General features: G+C 41.5%; 1 protein-coding gene across 6 annotated transcripts in view; it reads left to right on the forward strand.

Moving 5' to 3' along the window:
• The window catches only part of AFF1 (AF4/FMR2 family, member 1), a 197,602-nt gene that overhangs the window by 145,780 nt on the left and 34,031 nt on the right, over positions 1 to 17,791 (forward strand). For all 6 annotated transcript variants that reach the window (XM_010833775.1, XM_010833777.1, XM_010833776.1 and 3 more), the window contains 3 exons: positions 2,941 to 2,992; positions 15,429 to 15,483; positions 15,601 to 15,638. In XM_010833775.1, coding sequence (XP_010832077.1) covers positions 2,941 to 2,992; positions 15,429 to 15,483; positions 15,601 to 15,638 — 145 coding nt within the window. The remainder of the gene's footprint in view (positions 1 to 2,940; positions 2,993 to 15,428; positions 15,484 to 15,600; positions 15,639 to 17,791) is intronic.

A 17,791-nucleotide genomic window follows, 5' to 3' on the forward strand; every position in this document is an offset into this window, starting at 1 on the left:
GTGCGTGGTGTGTTTAAATGTATGAGAGAAGGTTGCTCATAGATATTCCATGAAGGTAACTCTTCTTCAGATCTCTCCATCTCATTCTTTTCCCTCACTTATATTTTCCCCTTGATTATCCAATTATTTCAATTGCAAGGATTTGAGGAGAACAAAAGAGATGAGGAAAAATAAGAAATGGAATAGCCTTTCTCTAGAATAGGGGTTATGAAGAGTCGGACAGGACTGAGCAACTTCACTTTCACTTTTCACTTTCCTGCATTGGAGAAGGAAATGGCAACCCACTCCAGTGTTCTTGCCTGGAGAATCCCAGGGACGGGGGAGCCTGGTGGGCTGCCATCTATGGGGTCACACAGAGTCGGACACGAGTGAAGCGACTTAGCAGCAGCAGCATAGCCTAAGAGTCAAATCTGTTGTGCAGCTAGTTTTTGTAAAGAAGGTTTTATTAGGACACACCCGTGCTCATTCATTTATTATCATGTCCCACGCTATATAGCAAGCGAAGTTTAAAATAGTTACCATCAGACCTTTACAGAAAAAGTTTGCTTCTCCCTGCTCTACAGATACTAAGACCTTGTAAATAACTCCTAAATTTCCCCCAAATGCAGAGATATGGACCTGACCATCTTGGCTGGTATTGGGGAGATTGGGAAATCTTTGTTTCTCAACCTCTTGGCAGCCTATCCAAAAATAGATAACAAGTGAAGTGGCACAGCTCAGCTGTGGACAGGACTGCTATGCACCCCTCTCCTTCTTGCTCCTCCACCCAATTCCTCCCTACCTTTTAGGGCTGCCAGTCATGCATATTATATGCCTTCCACTGAGTCACTCACAGCTTGCATAATTGCTACCTCCTGGTTTAGAAAGACCCTGTGATCCTTTAAACTGTGTGATTTCTCCTTTTAGCACAATGCAGTTGAACTTCGCCAGGGGTGGAGGGCCTCCAGGCCTGTGGAACAGTGTAGACTGAGTCCTTGTTGCTCTGATGAGAAGTTTTCAGATGCTGGCAGGTCGTCCATAGGTCTGGGCTCAGCAGATGCTTATTACCTTGGGGTCTTTTATGCTGCTGCCGTTCTGTCTATTGGTTCTGGAAAAGCTGGTTTACCCCTGTGAGAATGTGGGCAGGGGTGAGAGAGGGGCGCTAGTCGGACCCAAGAGGAGTCTGGTTGTGTGCTGGTTGAAGATGGAGTGGAGTATGTGCAGATGATAGCTTTCAGAGAAGTGAAGTGTGACATCTGTTTCTCAAAGTATGCCCAACAAGCAAATTCAAATTTCATGAAAAATTAGGCTTTTGGAGTCTGTAGAGAATGAAGTGGTAAAGAACCCGCTTGCCAATGCAGGAGACAAAAGAGATGTGAGTTCCATCCCTGGGTCAGGAAGATCCCCTGAAGATAGGCACAGCAACCCACTCCAGTATTCTTGCCTGGAGAATCCCATGAACAGAGGAGCCTGGTGGGCTACAGTCCATGGGGTTGCAAAGATTGAGACATGACTGAAGCGACTTAGGATGCATGCACACAGAGACTGAAGTATATCCCATATATACATCCCTGTATGTCCCAGGATTTATGTCCACATGTTCAAAAAAAACACAGCTGCTTGAGGATTACCAGAGCCTCGTGGAGCTTAGGACCTGGTCAGGATGTTTGTGTGGGAGCCCCTGTGCGTGGACTTTAGCCCCTTTAATTTGTAATCCCAGCCCTAATTTGCTAGCCAGAAGGGAAAAGAATCTAAAAATACCAGGTAAGAGCTGCTGCCCCCATGAGGATGAAGCCCTGAACTGCAGTTATTCAAGGGTCTCCGGGGTCATTCGTGGTTACTGTACCGCCCGCTGTCTGAAAGGCACCCATGTTGCCACTCAGCTTCTGCGTCAGTTCCAGACACAGACACGGTCTCCCAGCTGCTCTTCAATCTCTACACTTAACATTTCCTGTTCCTTTCTGGGTTATGTCAGGTAGCACCAGCAGGTTACTCTTTCTGAGAAATTGTTGTATCGTGCCTGGTGGCTGTATCGTGCCCTGGTGGCGTCTCAAAGTATTAATGTCCCATCATGGCACTCGGAGCCCTCTGACCTCCCCAGGGCCTCTCACATTGCCCTCCACACACTCTGCACCCCAACCTTCCCCTTTCTCATCTGCACCATCTCAATTGCTCCCACGTTTCCTGCCTTCCCTCACATCGTCTCTTCTGCCTGAGGGCCTTCTTCACCCTCATCTCCCTCTTGCCTGCAGTCATTTCTGTCAAAAATCTCACCCATCCTTTGCAACACACACACCTAATTTTGTTTCTTTTCTGATTTGCCTGCTTTCGTCGTGCCCAGTGGTGTGACGAATCTCTAGATTCCCCAGACGTTTCATCTAGGTGATGGGTTTGTGTGCGGATCTCTCACAGCCTAGGGCTGTAGTTGCTGTTCCTGTTTGCTGTCCCTCGGTCAGCTGTACACTCATCGAGGACAGGGGCAAATGTCTTGAGCATCTTGGTGTCTGTGAGAGGCAGTTTGTGACCAGCAGTTGAACGAATGAATCGGGGGTGTTGAATGATGGGGGGCCAGGTGGGAGCACAGGCGGCCAAGGACAGAGGCTGTGAAAGAGAGTGCTAGCAAATCGCTGATGGATGTGTGACATCAAACCAGGTGGGGTGGCGTCACGGTGCTTCCACAGGAGCGCCCGTCAGTGGACCCCGAAGAGAGTCTTCTGTGGGGTCGGCTGGCCGGGCAGCACTCTCAGGGTTTTCCAGTTCTGAGCAAGCCCTCTCTCAAGATGTAACCTAAATGTTATTTTATAATAGCTCTCTGTTGACAAAATTTAAGTATACCAAGTGTTTTTAGGTGAAAAGGTGGTGGGGAAATAGCAGGAAAAAAAAAAAAAAGAGGGGGTTTATAACTAACAATCTCATGCATTTGTCATTGTGCTCGTCTGATCATTTTTCCCTCCTCCACAGAACAATATGATACATCTTCAAAAACTCACAGTAATTCTCAGCAGGGAACATCGTAAGTAACATGCTTTTTGTTTATTAAAAGTTTATAATGTTATGATTTCCCATGTAAATCTGTTGCTTAGATTCTGCCCCCCCCCCAACCTTTGCTTTCAAAAGATGACTCATAAAACACCACTGAGTTGTGAAGGGAAGAAGTGACCTACATTTCTATTGGGCTTAAGTTCTCCCGTTGAAAGTCGAGGCACCTTAAGCATTTGCTAAGGGGTTTTCTCAAAAAGAAAGGCATTTGAGCCATTATTTACATGTTAACTCTGGAAAATAGAAGGTTTTAGCTTTATAAATTTCAGTCTTAAGTAGCTTTAGCTTTTGGAAGCAAATTTGGGGGGAGGTGCACAGTTTTAGACTTTCTGCCACTTTTTTGGCCTCGTTTTAACTAATAAAGAATGTCTTGCTGCCCAGCTGTTCTTTATTAAGACCAAGTAAGTCCAGATATGTTTGGGGTTTTTGAAACAGTTGAAAATACGTAGTAGAGATTTTTAAACCAGCATTTTGACCTAATTTGTCATTTCTTGGTGGTACTGAACTAATAATTCTTTTCATGACTAGCAGTGGTTCAGCTAGTGAGTGAGGAGATCTTTCTTGCCTCAGATATTTGATCACACAACAGTTACTAACACAGCATTGCTTGTCTCCGAGGACTTCAACTTTCTTCTCATTTTAAGGCCTAGGATTTGTCCCATGCATTTTTGGAAGGCGGTGCTGTGCTGGATTGAATATTTTGGAAACTAAGATAGTTGAAGCAGAGGTTGTTTTCTCTCTTCACCGTGACTGAATATGAGACTGGGTGAAATAACTATTTCCAGAGCCAGGTCCTCAATGTAGTGACTTTCACTTCTTGATGGTAAAGTAAGAAAAAAAATAGTTTTGTTGTTGTTGTTGAAAAGATAGATTTATTATAGTTTCCAGGTTGGATTTGGGTGTATAATAAAAATCTGTTGATGACTTTTTGCTTTATTCTCCTTTACTAGAAAAAAAATTAACCCAATGATAGTTATTCTTTGCCTTTTGTTGTTGTTGTTTTTGCCTTTTGTTTTTCCCTTTCTTTTTGCTTTAAAAAAAAAAACAAAAAAAACTTTTTTACTCCTGTGTTCTGAAGATTGAGAATCACTGCCTTAGATTGCATTTAGGGGTGCAGGTGTTGGTTTAGCCAGTTGGTGGCTGATGAGGGATTGACAGGACACCTCCAGGGACCACACTTGCAATCACCCTGTGGATGCTCTGTGGCTGCCCTCAGGTTGTACACCTTGTGCTCACAGTGTAATGGTTGGTAGTAAAGCCACACAGACCATAAGAGGACCCAGCTACTGTCTTTACTGGGGGCAGCGAGGGAAGGCAAGCTGAAGTGCTTGCAGCCCTACAAGAACTTGGCAATAAGAACAGGGACAAGGAGCGCCCTGAGCAGCAGATCAAGTGGGGCAACTGCACCTAACGAGGGAAGGGGCTGTGTCCTGGGCCGGTGTGGAGAGGGAGAAAGGCCCCTGGATCTGACCTGGTCCCAGCTGCCCCTGCCCACTCCGTTTCCCATCAGCTTTCAGACTGAGGTCGTTCGTAGGGACTCAGAGCGTTTTCTATGACCATTTTGCTACTCGGGGTTGCTCTCCTGATGAAGTGAGTTAAACCACTGAAATCAGAGGTGCCTGCAAGTTTATAACAGATATGCTCATGTCCTGTGACACGTATAGTGTTTTATTTTTTAATTTGAAAAATTTTGAATAATTTATATGTGTATTTATTTTTTGGCTGTCCTGGGTCTTCGTAGCTGTGCCAGGGCTTTCTCTAGTTGCAGGGAGAGGGACTACTCTTCAGTTGTGGTACCTAGGCTTCTCACTGCCGTGGCTTCTCTTATTGCAGAGCGTGGGCTCTACGGCACTCGGGCTCAAATGTTGTGGAGCGCCGGCTTAGTTGCCGCGTGGCCTGTGGAATCTTCCTGGACCAGGGATCGAACCTGTGTTCCCCGCGTTGGCAGGCAGATTCTTAACCACTGGACCACTGGGGAAGTCCCTGTAGTGTTTTCTGGATAAAAACTATTGCTTTGCCATGTATAAAATTAACCTAGAGAAGAACATTTGTTTTGATCCTAATAGGTTTGGAGAAGGGAGGAAAGCAGGGCCTGGTGCAGGTAGAGAGGACCAGAGTGATGAAGGAGAGAGAAATCTTGAGGCTGGATGAATACAGTGGGTTGTATGCCCAGGGGGTTGGCAGTATTGATTAGCGCCAAAATGAAATGTCCCTATGGGGAAAAGAATCACTTTTATGGAGATTGGATGACAGCTGAGTCCCAGTTAATTCTGTCGAGGGCAAGTGTTGTTTCAGAGTTAGCATGGCAGATCTCTTAGCGCTCACAGGTTCGTTTGATCTTGGGTCAGCCTGAGGGTTCTTTGACAAGCAATTAAACTGTCTGAATGGCACAGAGCCTGGCAGGGAGACCGTCTAATGCACTTTGGATGTCAGGAAAGAAGATGTTAATTTCAGGGTCATTTGTTCTTTGGTTTTAAAAATCAATCTAGGTCCTAATACTTTTTCTTTCAGAGTTCTTAGTACTTGGGCCTCCTTACAAAAGTGGAGTGGTGCTTATCAAAGGGGGATAAGAGGACCTGGCCCTGGAGAATAAGCTGTGGATATTAATAACTTTTAACATCTGTCCAGACTTGGGTGTGGGTGGGCAGTAGCCAGGTGGTAGAAGAATGTAACTGTGAAAGAAATGTCTTGAATCCGTTACGTTTAATCTCTGTAGTTGAAACTCTAGTTAGCTGTCAAGTGATGAGTTCGTTCTACCACGCACCACAGGGAAGGGATTAGCTAGGAATCCAGTGCTGTTTGCCCCCAAGTTTAGGGGAGGGGATGTTGATTTAAGGGCTCCTAGCTTTGGAATTCTCTGCCTTTCCAAGACTTAGGTCTGTTGAGTTCTTGGGGCACAGTACAAAGCATTTCCTTTTTCTGTACCGCTGTTATGCCCTTGGGGCTTCCCAGGTGGCTCAGTGATAAAGAATCCGCCTGCCAGGTAGGGGACACGGGTTCAGTCCCTGGGTCGGGAAGATCCTGTGGAGGAGGGCATGGCAACCCACTCCAGTATTCTTGCCTGGAGAATCCCATGGACAGAGGAGCCTGGTGGGCTACAGTCCATGGGGTCGCAAAGAGTTGGCTATGACTTACTAACAACAGCAACATTATTTCCTTCATGTGTGTGATCGTGGGTAGTACATTCAGACACGGTTTCCTAATACCAGTGCTTTCACCAGCCTCTCAAAATGGGTAACGTGCTAATGTTTTAGAAGCTATACAGCAGTTGATGGGCATTGTTGTGACTCACTTGCTTCTTCTCACCCGCTACCTCCCCCAACATTGCCAAGTCCTAACTAGATGGTGCCCTCCTTTCTGTTTATTTTTGCTTCAGAAATTATCAGTTAAAGAGAGAAGTGAACAACTACAGCAATTTGAAAAAAAAATTTTTAATATATTTATTTATAACTGTGCTGGGTCTTTATTGCTGCACAGCATGTGGGATCTTCCTGGATCCAGGGATCAGACCCATGTCTCCTGCATTGGCAGGTAGATTCTTTACCACTGAGTCACCAGGGAAGCCCAGCAATTTGAAATTTTTATTACTTACTTGGAACATTTCTTTTCACATGAGGGGAAGCATTTGAACCTGAAGACTGGGGTTGGGATTGTCCTGGAAGTTCGATCAGACTTCACTGGTGGCTCAGATGGTAAAGTATCCATCTGCCAATGCAGGAGACCCAGGATTCAATCCCTGGGTTTGGAAGATCCCCTGGAGAAGGGAATGGCAACCCATGCCAGTATTCTGGCCTGGAGAATTCCATGGTCAGAGGAGCCTGGCATGCTACTGTTCATAAAGTCACAAAGAGACACTGAGCGACTAACACTTTCTCACACACACACACACACACACATAAATATGTAAAACTGAATCACTTTGCTGTACAGCAGAAATTAACACATTAAAAATCAGCTGAACTTCAGTTAACAAAAAAGTTTGTGCTTTATGAAGGTGTCTGACCTGAGATCTTTATTTCACTTGACAGCTCTGACTTAAAGGGCTCTTTGCTGATAAATGTTTGGAAGAAGTATTGATAGTAGAAGTTACCCTTAAGGGGCTAAACTTATAAATTATTTGTCCTTTCGAGTATACTCCTGTCCCTTATTCATAGTTCTTCAGCTCTTTTGAAAGCAAGGAACATATATTTGTGCTGGTCAGTGATATATTTGTACATCTACAGTAATTCTCAGAATGTAAATAAAGAGCTTTTCATTAATAATTCTTGGTTCTCAAATATCTGGCATTGCTAGAAAAAGATGCATTCTGTTTTTATTCCCAACTGAATAAGTAATTGTGAATCCAAAGTTACTGGTATTCATAAGTATTTTAGTGATGTAGATATAGAAGAAAATGTTCTATTTTTCAAGAGAAAAAAGTAGAGGTATTAAATGACAGAGAATAAAGCTTTTTTTTTTTTTTTTTAATGAGTTACTATTAGCCATGTTATAGAGACATCAGAGTTTATAATACTGGGTACTGAAAAATTTCCATGCTTGGGTGAAAGGAAACAAATGATCATTCTGAACAGTGTTTGAAAATTTTGTTTATTTCAGAATTATAGTTACTGTAACACATAAATTAATATTTGGAAAATGGTAAAACTCCCAAATGCAGAAGTACCTCCTTTCATGGTAGAATCAACAGTCTTTTGGAATAGTCAATTTAATTCTTGGATTTCTGGCTTTAGTAGACCATATTCTAGGATCTCTTGCAGGACAGTATTTAACTTAACATTGTATACAAAGTTATGCTAGGGACTTGCATAATATTGAAGGGATATTTTGGTGAAGCTGTGAAGTGAAGCATATATGTGTTTTATATTAACTTTTTGGCTGTGCTGGGTCTTCATTGCTGTGCGTGGGCTTTCTCCACTTACAGTGCTTAGGCTTCTCACTGCGATGGCTTCTCTTGTTTCAGAGCATAGCCTCTAGGCATACGGGCTTCAGTAGTTGCGGCATGTGGGCCAGTAGTTGCCCCAAGGCATATGAACTTCTCTTGGACCAGTTATTGAACCTGTGTCCCTTGATTTGGCCGATGGATTGTTAACCACTGGACCACCAGGGAAGTCCAAAGCATATTTTAAATAATTATAAAAAATAATGCCAAAGTGCTGGACAATCATCTTCTCCAAAGTATTCCCCTTGGATCTCTATATATTTCCCAAATGATGGCTTGAACTATTCTGGGAGCACCCCTTTAGGATAATATATACTTGGTCTTAGACCAAAGGTCAAAAAAAATGGACAAGAACAATAAGTTTATCAAGTGCCTGTTGTACAGAAGGTGTTACGTAAATGAGTCTGTTTTATGTTCTGCATAAGAAAAATCATTCTCATTCTTTAACATGCTTTGACCCCAATTATATAAATATTATTCTCTGGGCTTGATGCCAGGCAATTTGGAGATGCTTCCAAAAGTTGCCTCCATTCATCCATTCAGTACTTAATTCTTAAACACATGCTATGTGGCTGGTGCTTGGGGAAACAATAGCCAACAAGATAAAGTCCTTGTCTTCATGTCTTGTAGCTAAATGCAGGTGGCATATAATACAAACTAGGTGATGTGATAGGGACAGGCTTGAGGAGGCATTTGGGGTGGTGGTGATGTTGATACTTCTGGGAGGCTCAGGAAAGTCTCTCAGAGAAGGTGGCATTTGATCTGGAACCTGAATGGTGAGAGGGAGGCAGATAATACTTGCCACCTTAAAAAAGGCTTGTTGGGCTGCAGGCTCTAAAGACATTTGAAAACCAAGGAAACCAACCCTGAATGTTCACTGAAGGAATGATGCTGAAGCTCTAGTATACTTTGGCCGTGTGATGCAAAGAGCTCAGTCATTGGAAAAGACCCTGATGCTGGGTAAGATTGATGGCAGAAGGAGAAGGGGCCAGGAGAGGATGAGATTGCTGGATAGCATCACTGACTCAGTGGATGTGAGTTGAGAAAACTCTGAAAGAGAGCGGAGGACAGAGGAGCCAGGTGTGCTGCAGTCCATGGAGTTGCAAAGAGTCGGACACGACTGAGCGACTGAGCAGCAACAATTCTTATTGGAAGTGACTCAGTTCAGTTTAGTCACTCAGTCGTGTCCGACTCTTTGCAACCGCTTGGACTGCAGCACACCAGGCTTCCCTGTCCATCACCAACTCCCGGACCTTGCTCAAACTCATGTTCATCGAGTGGGTGATGCCATCCAGCCATCTCATCCTCTGTCATCTCCTCCTCCTGCCTTCAATCTTTCCTAGCATCAGGGTCTTTTTCAACGAGTCAGCTCTTCGCATCAGGTGGCCAAAGTATTGGAGTTTCAGCTTCAACATCAATCCTTCCAATGAACACTCAGGACTGATTTCCTTTAGGATTGATTGGTTGGATTTCCAAGGGACTCTCAAGAGTCTTCTCCAACACCACAGTTCAAAAGCATCAATTCTTTGGCTCTCAGCTTTCTTTATAGTCCAACTCTCACATTCATACATGACTACTGAAAAAACCGTAGCTTTGGTTAGACGGTCCTTTGTCGGCCAAGTAATGTCTCTGCTTTTTAGTATGCTATCTAGGGTCTAGTGGAAGTGACTACTTTGAAATAATTATGTGCATATGGAAGACCAATATGGGAGGGTGTCTGTCCTTAAGGGTCTATTTAAGTCTTATTTTTAATCATACTGCTAATTTACTTGAGTAAGTGACCCCAGAGTTTGCCCACTCAGCCACCCTGCAGAGGCCTCTGAGGCCTTCCATAACCTATAACCTACCTCTTCACCTCCTTCTTTATGCTCCCCCAACACCCCAAACACACACACACACTTCCCACTCTGGCCACATTGACCTCTCTCCTGTTTCCTGTGCCCTGATCACCCTCCTGCATTTCTTGCACTGTGCCCCCTCCTTGGATGTCATCCCTTCACCAGTCCAGTCTTCCCTGACTAACCTGATATAGAAGAACAACGCATAGCCACTTTCTCTCTTATGCTTTTCTCCCCTCTGCAGGCTTGTTACACATTGAGAAAGAATGTACTTTGGTTACTTACCTGCCTCCCCTGGGCTCTGAGTGCACAAGACAGGGATTTCTGTCTGCTTAGAGTTGTATCCATAAAGTCCAGAGCAGGGCCTGGCACATAGTAAATACTCAGAATAAATATGGAAGGAGAAAACATTGCACATAAACTTGATTAAATACCTGTAAGCAATGTTTAATAGAATATCATTTTCAGTAATCATTCTTCTAGATTTTGTTTCCAGTTGTCTAGTATGTCATCTTGTACTAGTATCTTATTTATCATACTTAATGACTTAATCTTATTTATTAACTTCAATGGGCTTCCCTGGTGGCTCAGACGGTAAAGAATCTGCTTGCAGTGCAGACCTGGGTTTGATCCCTGGGTTGGGAAGATCCCCGGGAGAAGGGAATGGCTAGCCACTCCAGTATTCTTGCCTGGAGACTCCTATGGATGGAAGAACATATCTGGCTATGGTCCCCAGGGTCACAAAAAACTGGACATGATGGAGCTATTAACACACACAGACTTCAACTTTTCCTTCATTTATACCCTTGTGATTTTTCTCATGTCCTTGTTTGACTTCAGAAAGTCTTCACTTCATCCGTGGAGTTTAAATAATCTTTCACACCTCTATAATTTTTGCCTTATTAACCTTAAGGTCACATACTATGGTGAATCAGGTATCCAGTGACTTATCCCTCTGCCCTGGTAGCCCACCATCTCCCATAGACGGTCTCTCCTAAACTTGAATTCTGCCAATTACTGTCACCATTTGGAGAGTCTCCAGTTTTATGCTGTGTCACAGTGTCTTAGGGGCTCTGCTTTTTTATTTAAAAAAAATTAATGGTATGTGGAGCCCTCTAAATAACTTGTCACCTCCCATCACCTCCTGCACAAAGCATTTGCAGTCCTTATTTCTGCCCTTCACCAAAAAAGAAATCCAATCCTGATGTAATTTAAACATTTGGGAAATATGAGAATTGTGCAGGTTTACACGTTCTCAATGCTCATTAGTGGTTTTTGAAAAATACGTATCACTTCATTTGCCATTGTGGGCACGCCTAGTGCCAGGTTTGTGACTTATTAATCACAAGCAACTACTTTGAGCTTGCCTCCACTTGCTCTTTTCCAAATCAAAGGTATGGCCCGATCATAAGAAATGTTAAGCTAAGAAATCAGCGTATTGAAAGAGTTTGGGGTTCTGAATTAAGATGTTACAGCGTATTGGCAGTGGAAGCTTTGGGTAAGCCTAGTACAAGGGATAGTAAAAGAATAAAGGCTTGTCTGGTGTGTCTTCACACAGTAACCATCAGGCTCTGAGCTGCTGAAGCATGCCTGCTGGAACCTGCGTGCAGCTCTTTCAGCTTTGCAGAACAGCTGTCTGAAGAATGCATTTGTTTCAGAGGGGTTTGAGGATTGTTTGTAACCCTTCAGTAAGAAGTTCTCTTAACCGATCATGTAAAATGTGGTTAAACCTACATGGTAGTTCAAAGAGTCGCTTTACCTGAGCATTTGCTTTCTTTTGAACAGTGCCAGGCCTGGCCGTATGGTTCCCTATGCTTTGAAATAACTTTTTTTTTTCCCCCTTTGAGTTTGGAAATGAAATTCGTTATTTGACCAGTTTGAATAGTATGTAAACTAGTCCATCCTAAAGGAAATCAGTCCTGAATATTCATTGAAAGGACTGATGCTGAAGCTGAAACTCCCATACTTTGGCCACCTGATGCAAAGAACTGACTCATTTGAAAAGACCCTGATGCTGGGAAAGTTTGAAGGCAGGAGGAGAATAGTGTATTCATTTTACTCCAGCAGTATAGTTCTTACTTTCTTTTAAACCAGAGTCTTTCTCTCAGTGGCTTCTGGCACTTAGTTTTCATGCACTCAGTTAGGTTTTTTAACCACTGTCTTCTGTTGGCCAGAGCTAGGAGATGGTATCCAATGAAATGGCTTTTGCATGCCAGCTCCAGCATATAACCAACTAAATGATTTTAGGCAAGTTAGGTGGCTATTCTGAGCTGTTTCCTCATCCCTTAGGATGTGAGGGGGTGATCAGAGCCAGCCCATGGGGTTGTGCATAAAATCACTGCAAGTTCAGACCACAGAAACAGCACAGCGATGTTGTACTGTTACTTAATCAGCAAAAGGATGCTGTTCATTCAGCCAGTTTCTTAGGCTGCCTGCCAAATTCTAGATAAAATATGAAGGCGAAAATCATATTTTCACCTTCATATTTTCTGACTTGATCCTACCTCAGAAAAGCTTACAGTTCAGTATGGCCCTTGGGTCTCACGTTTCTTAACTTAGGTTTTATTGGTATGAAGGAGACTAGATCTAAGAGGTTTGCTTCTCTTTTAGTTGGTGCAAAGATGCTCACCCAAATGTGCTGTAATTTGTCATCTTGACATTCAAAGACCAGTCTATTGCATATATCAATACAGTATGTGAAGCATAGTATAGTAATATATCTTATATGAAGATCCTAAAACATAACTAGTATGGTAATTTAGTGATATGCATGGCCTCAAATTCAGATATTTGTGGCACAAGTAGGGGAGTTTAGCAACTCATCCCTTTAAACATAACACCTTTACCTGTCTTCAAGTTACATTTTTTCCCAACTGTATAGATTCTTTTTTAAAAAAATTATAATGGCATTGATGTTTAATTTTCTATATTAACAAAACTTAGTCATGTTTTTAAAGTAACCTTTTTTCTTTTTAGAGATACAATATATGTTTGATATCTGAAACTTGACAAAATATCTCTTTCCCCAATACTGATTTATATTGAGCTACCCATCACTAATGATAGACTAAACCTTGGTTTCTGGAAGATTCTGTGGCTACTGCTGGCTGAGTTGCAAGACATAATACACTGTGTCTGCTGACTCTTGTGTCAAATAAATGATGCCCATGAATTTCGATTAAGTGAAATGTTGGATTGGCCATTAAGTTTATTCATGCTTTCCTGTAAGACGGCATGGACAACCCAAAGGAACTTCTGGCTAACCTAATACCACGTGTAAATCCTTAGTACATCCTACATAAGTGTTTGGTTCTGTTTGACCTTATTGGTTTCTTCTCTCTGTCTCTCTCTTTCTTTTTGAGTTAATGCTTCTTTGGAGATATCTTTAGCAGTCTCTTTTACAGGTCACTATCAGTCAGCCCTTACGGTCTTGAATAACCTGCAGGCTTGTTTTGTTACCATCTGCCTACCTAATGCTCTGAAGAGGAGAAGGATCTACGAGCATTTTTACAGTCCCTTTTTATCCCCTCAGCAAGTAGAGTAAAAGTCAGGACAAGTACCTTCTGAGTTACTGAACATACAGTATCTTATATACTTTCTGACTTGAGAGTATATATGCACAGAAGCTCGGCATTCAGTAGCTAAGCAAACAAAGTTTTTAGTTAGTCTTCTGCTTGCAACAGGAAGTGTGGTTGGATTACATGATCATTGATGTTTCAGGAAATTAAGGCAAATCAGCTTTATACAAAACAAACCCAATGACTGGGAAACAAAGAGGTCCATTTACTGTGGTTTTGTTGTTGCTGGTTTATACTGAATATACTTTGCCAGGTTTTTTTTTTTCTCCCTAGTTATATTATATCTAACATTTCTTCCAAAGATATATCTTTTTTTTTAATTTATTTTTTTTTATTGAAGGATAATTGCTTTACACAAAGATATATCTTTTATCTTCTGCTTGTGTGTATCCCAGCCAGGCTGTTTTTAAAGCAATAAACCTGTTGAGTGACTTTTTCTTGTACATCATTATGATTGCTGCTGCCAAGTTCTGCATCTGAAGGCTGTGTCTTCTATCCTTGCTAAAATAGGAATTTAGCTTCTACTTGGTAAATATTGGGCTTCCCAGGTGGCAGGAGATGCGGAAGACTTGGGTTCAATCCCTGGGTTGGGAAGATCCCCTGGAGGAGGAAATGGCAACCCACTTCAGTATTCTTGCCTGGAGAAACCCATGGACTCTGGAGGTCCAGGGTGGGCTATAGTCTGAAGGATTGCAAAGAGTCAGACACAAATGAACATACATAGAAAAATATCGAGCAAGGTCTACATTTACAAGTGGCTAACAGTTTTCATTTTTTGTGAAGAAACTTATCACAAGATGTTTTTTAGTGCATTTGTTGGTGAAAATAAGTCCTTGGCGGAATTACGACATTGCACACAGGCGGTCATTTTGAAAGAGCCAAGTTCTATCCTTTACTTTCATTAGAAAATAAAGTGATTTTTTTTTTTTACCATAGATTCCCCAAAAAATAATGCCTGCTTACTTCAGTGGCAGGTTAGCAACTGAACAATGAGTTTGCAATAAAAATTGTTTTTTAAGAATATCGAAGAGGTATTTTTAGAAGTACTGAAGGATTGTAACTTCTGTATAATTTGCTTTTTGGAACATCACTAATACTCCCTCTTTTTTCCCGTAGTTTCACTTACAGCATTTCCTCAAATAGTCATGCTTGTAAATTTGGGGGAAGTGGGAGGGAACAATTACTGATTTATTCCTTTGATGTTGGCTATCTCCATGGAAGAAGGTAAAGAAGAGGACAGGTAGGGAAGGGGCTAAGATCGGAGTAAACATGTACAGATTGGAAAATGTTTGCTTTTGATATTTAGGTTCATCATAAACCTGAATGCCTAGAGATAAGTCTTAATATAACTTTGAAGACATGAACTGAGTTTCTTTCATATTTCTATCTGAATGATAGCAGTAAGGTTAATCATTTTTTAGACAACAGTACTATCTGCATTACTACTGCTTTGTCCACTGATTAGTGTTCAAGCAGACAGAAGAAGAGGTTTGTGTGTGTGTGAAAAAGTTCAATGTTAATGTCTTTTGGACAAAGATGTAACGTAATTGGTGACAGTTGCCTCAATAAGCTTCATACATCTTATCCTATATTTATTAAATTAATATAGTTACTTTTAAATTAATAACATTTTATTTAATAATTTAATAAGTATTATTAAATAAGTATTAAAATAATCACAGAAGTATTAAATTAATAATGGTGCTTTTGAAGTGTCGGGCACTGTTTTCGTTGTTGTTTTCTTGTGTGGACGTGGAACTTAAGTCTCAGGGCTGGCAACAAACCCCTTGTAGAACTTGTAGTTCTGCTTTTAATGCTCCGAATGTGTGAAACAGTCAGCTTTGAAATGATAAGGAGCTTGGACTGAACAGGTTTCTGTGTTTAAATTGTAAAACTTAACATTTCCAGGAAAATGAAGCATTTGGTGAATAAAGAAAAGTTATGCCTGCCCCAACCCCTCTTGTTTCATTAAGCACTTTTTCCTGTTTATATGTGAAAAAAGGTTTTTGGACATTATTTTAAATTCTGCAATGTCTCTGCCCCTGCCTGTTCCAGCATGCTCAAAGATGACCTTCAGCTCAGTGACAGTGAGGACAGTGACAGCGATCAAGTAAGTTCTGTACACCCCATAATACCAAGACTCCTTTAATCCTCAGTATTTCTGAGCCACTTACCCTGTTTTTTTGTTCTTTTCCTGGTCCTTCTTCCCCTTACTGTGAATGTCTAGACCTCAGAGAAGCCTCCTTTCGCACCTGCACCTCCAAGGTACTGTGTTCTGGTCTCTCCCCATCTATACAGAATGTTTGCTTTTTCTACCAAATGGGGAAATTAGTCTTATTTAGCACTTTCATGGCGTCTTCATGGGAGGAGATGGAAGATCACAGGTAAAAGAAAGGACCTGTTTAATATTGCGGAAGCTTAAGTCAGCCCTCGAGAGGTTGTTTATAAAACAGAAAGAGTCCCTGTGTCCACCTGAATCTTTAGCTGGCTTTGTATGTTTAAAATTTGAGCCTTTAAAATAAGCTTCAATCACTTCCATCAGTATTATGTAACCAGCATTTGAGAAGGCATATTGAAGAGCCCAGTGTTTTTATGAGAGAGACAGGTTTACTATGTCTTCAAAACTAAAGCCAAATTATTTCTAGAAGTTGTTTTCCATAGTCCCTGTCTTCGCAGTTGTGTCGATTTTCCAATTGTTTTAGGTGCTTTTTAAAAATGAACTGCAATACATTTTAGTGTGACAGAAAATGGCACCCTTTTCACTTTGTAAACAACCGTATTTTAGAAAATGTAATGCTTTCATTGCTGAAAATGGAAATTTTCTGAACTACCTTTATTTACCATATCCTCTGATACTGAATTTAATGATTTAATATGCCAGTACCTGACCTCCATGGACAGAGAGTTCAATTACCCCGTAGCTGTTTTAGTCCCTTGAGAGGTGGTCATCCATTTTGAGACAAGCTCACTGCTGAAAACCTCTCATCCAGCTGAGTTTCCTGTTAATGAGGGGGAAGGTCACTTAATTATGTGAGATCTTAAGGATTCATAAACTCTGCTTATTTATAGCTCGTTTTGTTCAGTCATTTCTCATGACTTCTAACAACTTAGAAAATATGACAAAGTAACCTAACTTTGTCATAGGAGTGGATGAGGGGGAAGAAAGAGAGAGAAAAAAAAATCCCTGCAAAGTGGAGGATACATCAGAGGCAGGAATAATATTGAAAGTGTATCTGTTTCTGACTCTCACTGGCTTAAGCTCATTAGCTATTACAAATTTGAAATGAGAAAATTCTGGTTTTATATAGTGTTGTTTAAAAATCGCCTCAACTAGTGATTTTATTACTGTCTAATAATTTTTCATTATTCTAATATAGTTATTTAATGTATTGGTTATTTTGAAAATGTTCTGGGTAGATTTGGAGGCTTTCACAGTTGTAGTTATTAACTGCTTTGGCTAATTCCATCCGGGGCAAGGCTTTAAGATACGTGTTGCTATTCTTTGTCCAGCAGTATGTATGATCACTGTGTTTTCTCAGAGCCCTAGGGTTTTTGCCCTGTTCTGAAAACTTAACAGTTGTTATTCTCTCTGATATTCAGCTGATATTTGGGGATGATGTCTCATAAAGAAAGTCCATTTTATCATCTCCCCAAGAAGTGTGAGTGGATTATCACTTTCCAAAGGAAGCCCATTTGTATTCAGCAGCCTCTGGCTACTTTGCAGTTGGTTCTCATATCAAGCATGCAGGGACACTTGAATGGATTGGCTGTTCTTTTATAAGTCAACTTCTTTGGGTTTTATATTGCAGGCCTCAGCAAACTTAAAAGGTCAGAAAGTCGTGGTTTTAGGCTTTGTAGGCCGTAAAGCCTGTGCTGCAACTCTTCAGCTCTGCTTTTGTAGTACAGAAAGGATGCAGAAAATAAAGGGGTGTGGCTGTATTCCAATAAAACTTTATTTAGAAAAGCAGGCAGCCAGCTCAGGCTATGGTTTGTCAACGCCTGATCTGGAGCAGCTGGCATCTTGCAGTTTACATAGCTCGCAGTGTTCTTCAGAAAAATCCCCCAGGCTTTTGTTAGGCAATTATCTGGTGAACTGTTTCAAGGGTTTTCACTGATTTTTGAGCCACCATGAATAGGCCTTGCTCTCAACTGGATATCATGGTCATGCGCTGTAGTGCTACAAGGTAATCTTTTTTTTTTTTTTTTTTCAACTTTTTACTTTGTATTGGGGTATAGCTGATTAACAGTTGTGATAGTTTCAGGCAGACAGCAGAGGGACTCAGCCATACATGTATGTGTATCCATTCTCCCCTACACTCTGCTCCCATCCAGGCTGCCACATAACATTGAGCAGATTTCCATGTGCTACACTGTAGGTCTTTGTTGGTTACCCTTTTTTTTTTTTTTTAAAGAGCATT

Source organism: Bison bison, unplaced genomic scaffold (genome assembly GCF_000754665.1).
Source record: "Bison bison bison isolate TAMUID 2011002044 unplaced genomic scaffold, Bison_UMD1.0 scf7180017863888, whole genome shotgun sequence".
NCBI classification, from domain to species: Eukaryota; Metazoa; Chordata; class Mammalia; order Artiodactyla; family Bovidae; genus Bison; species Bison bison.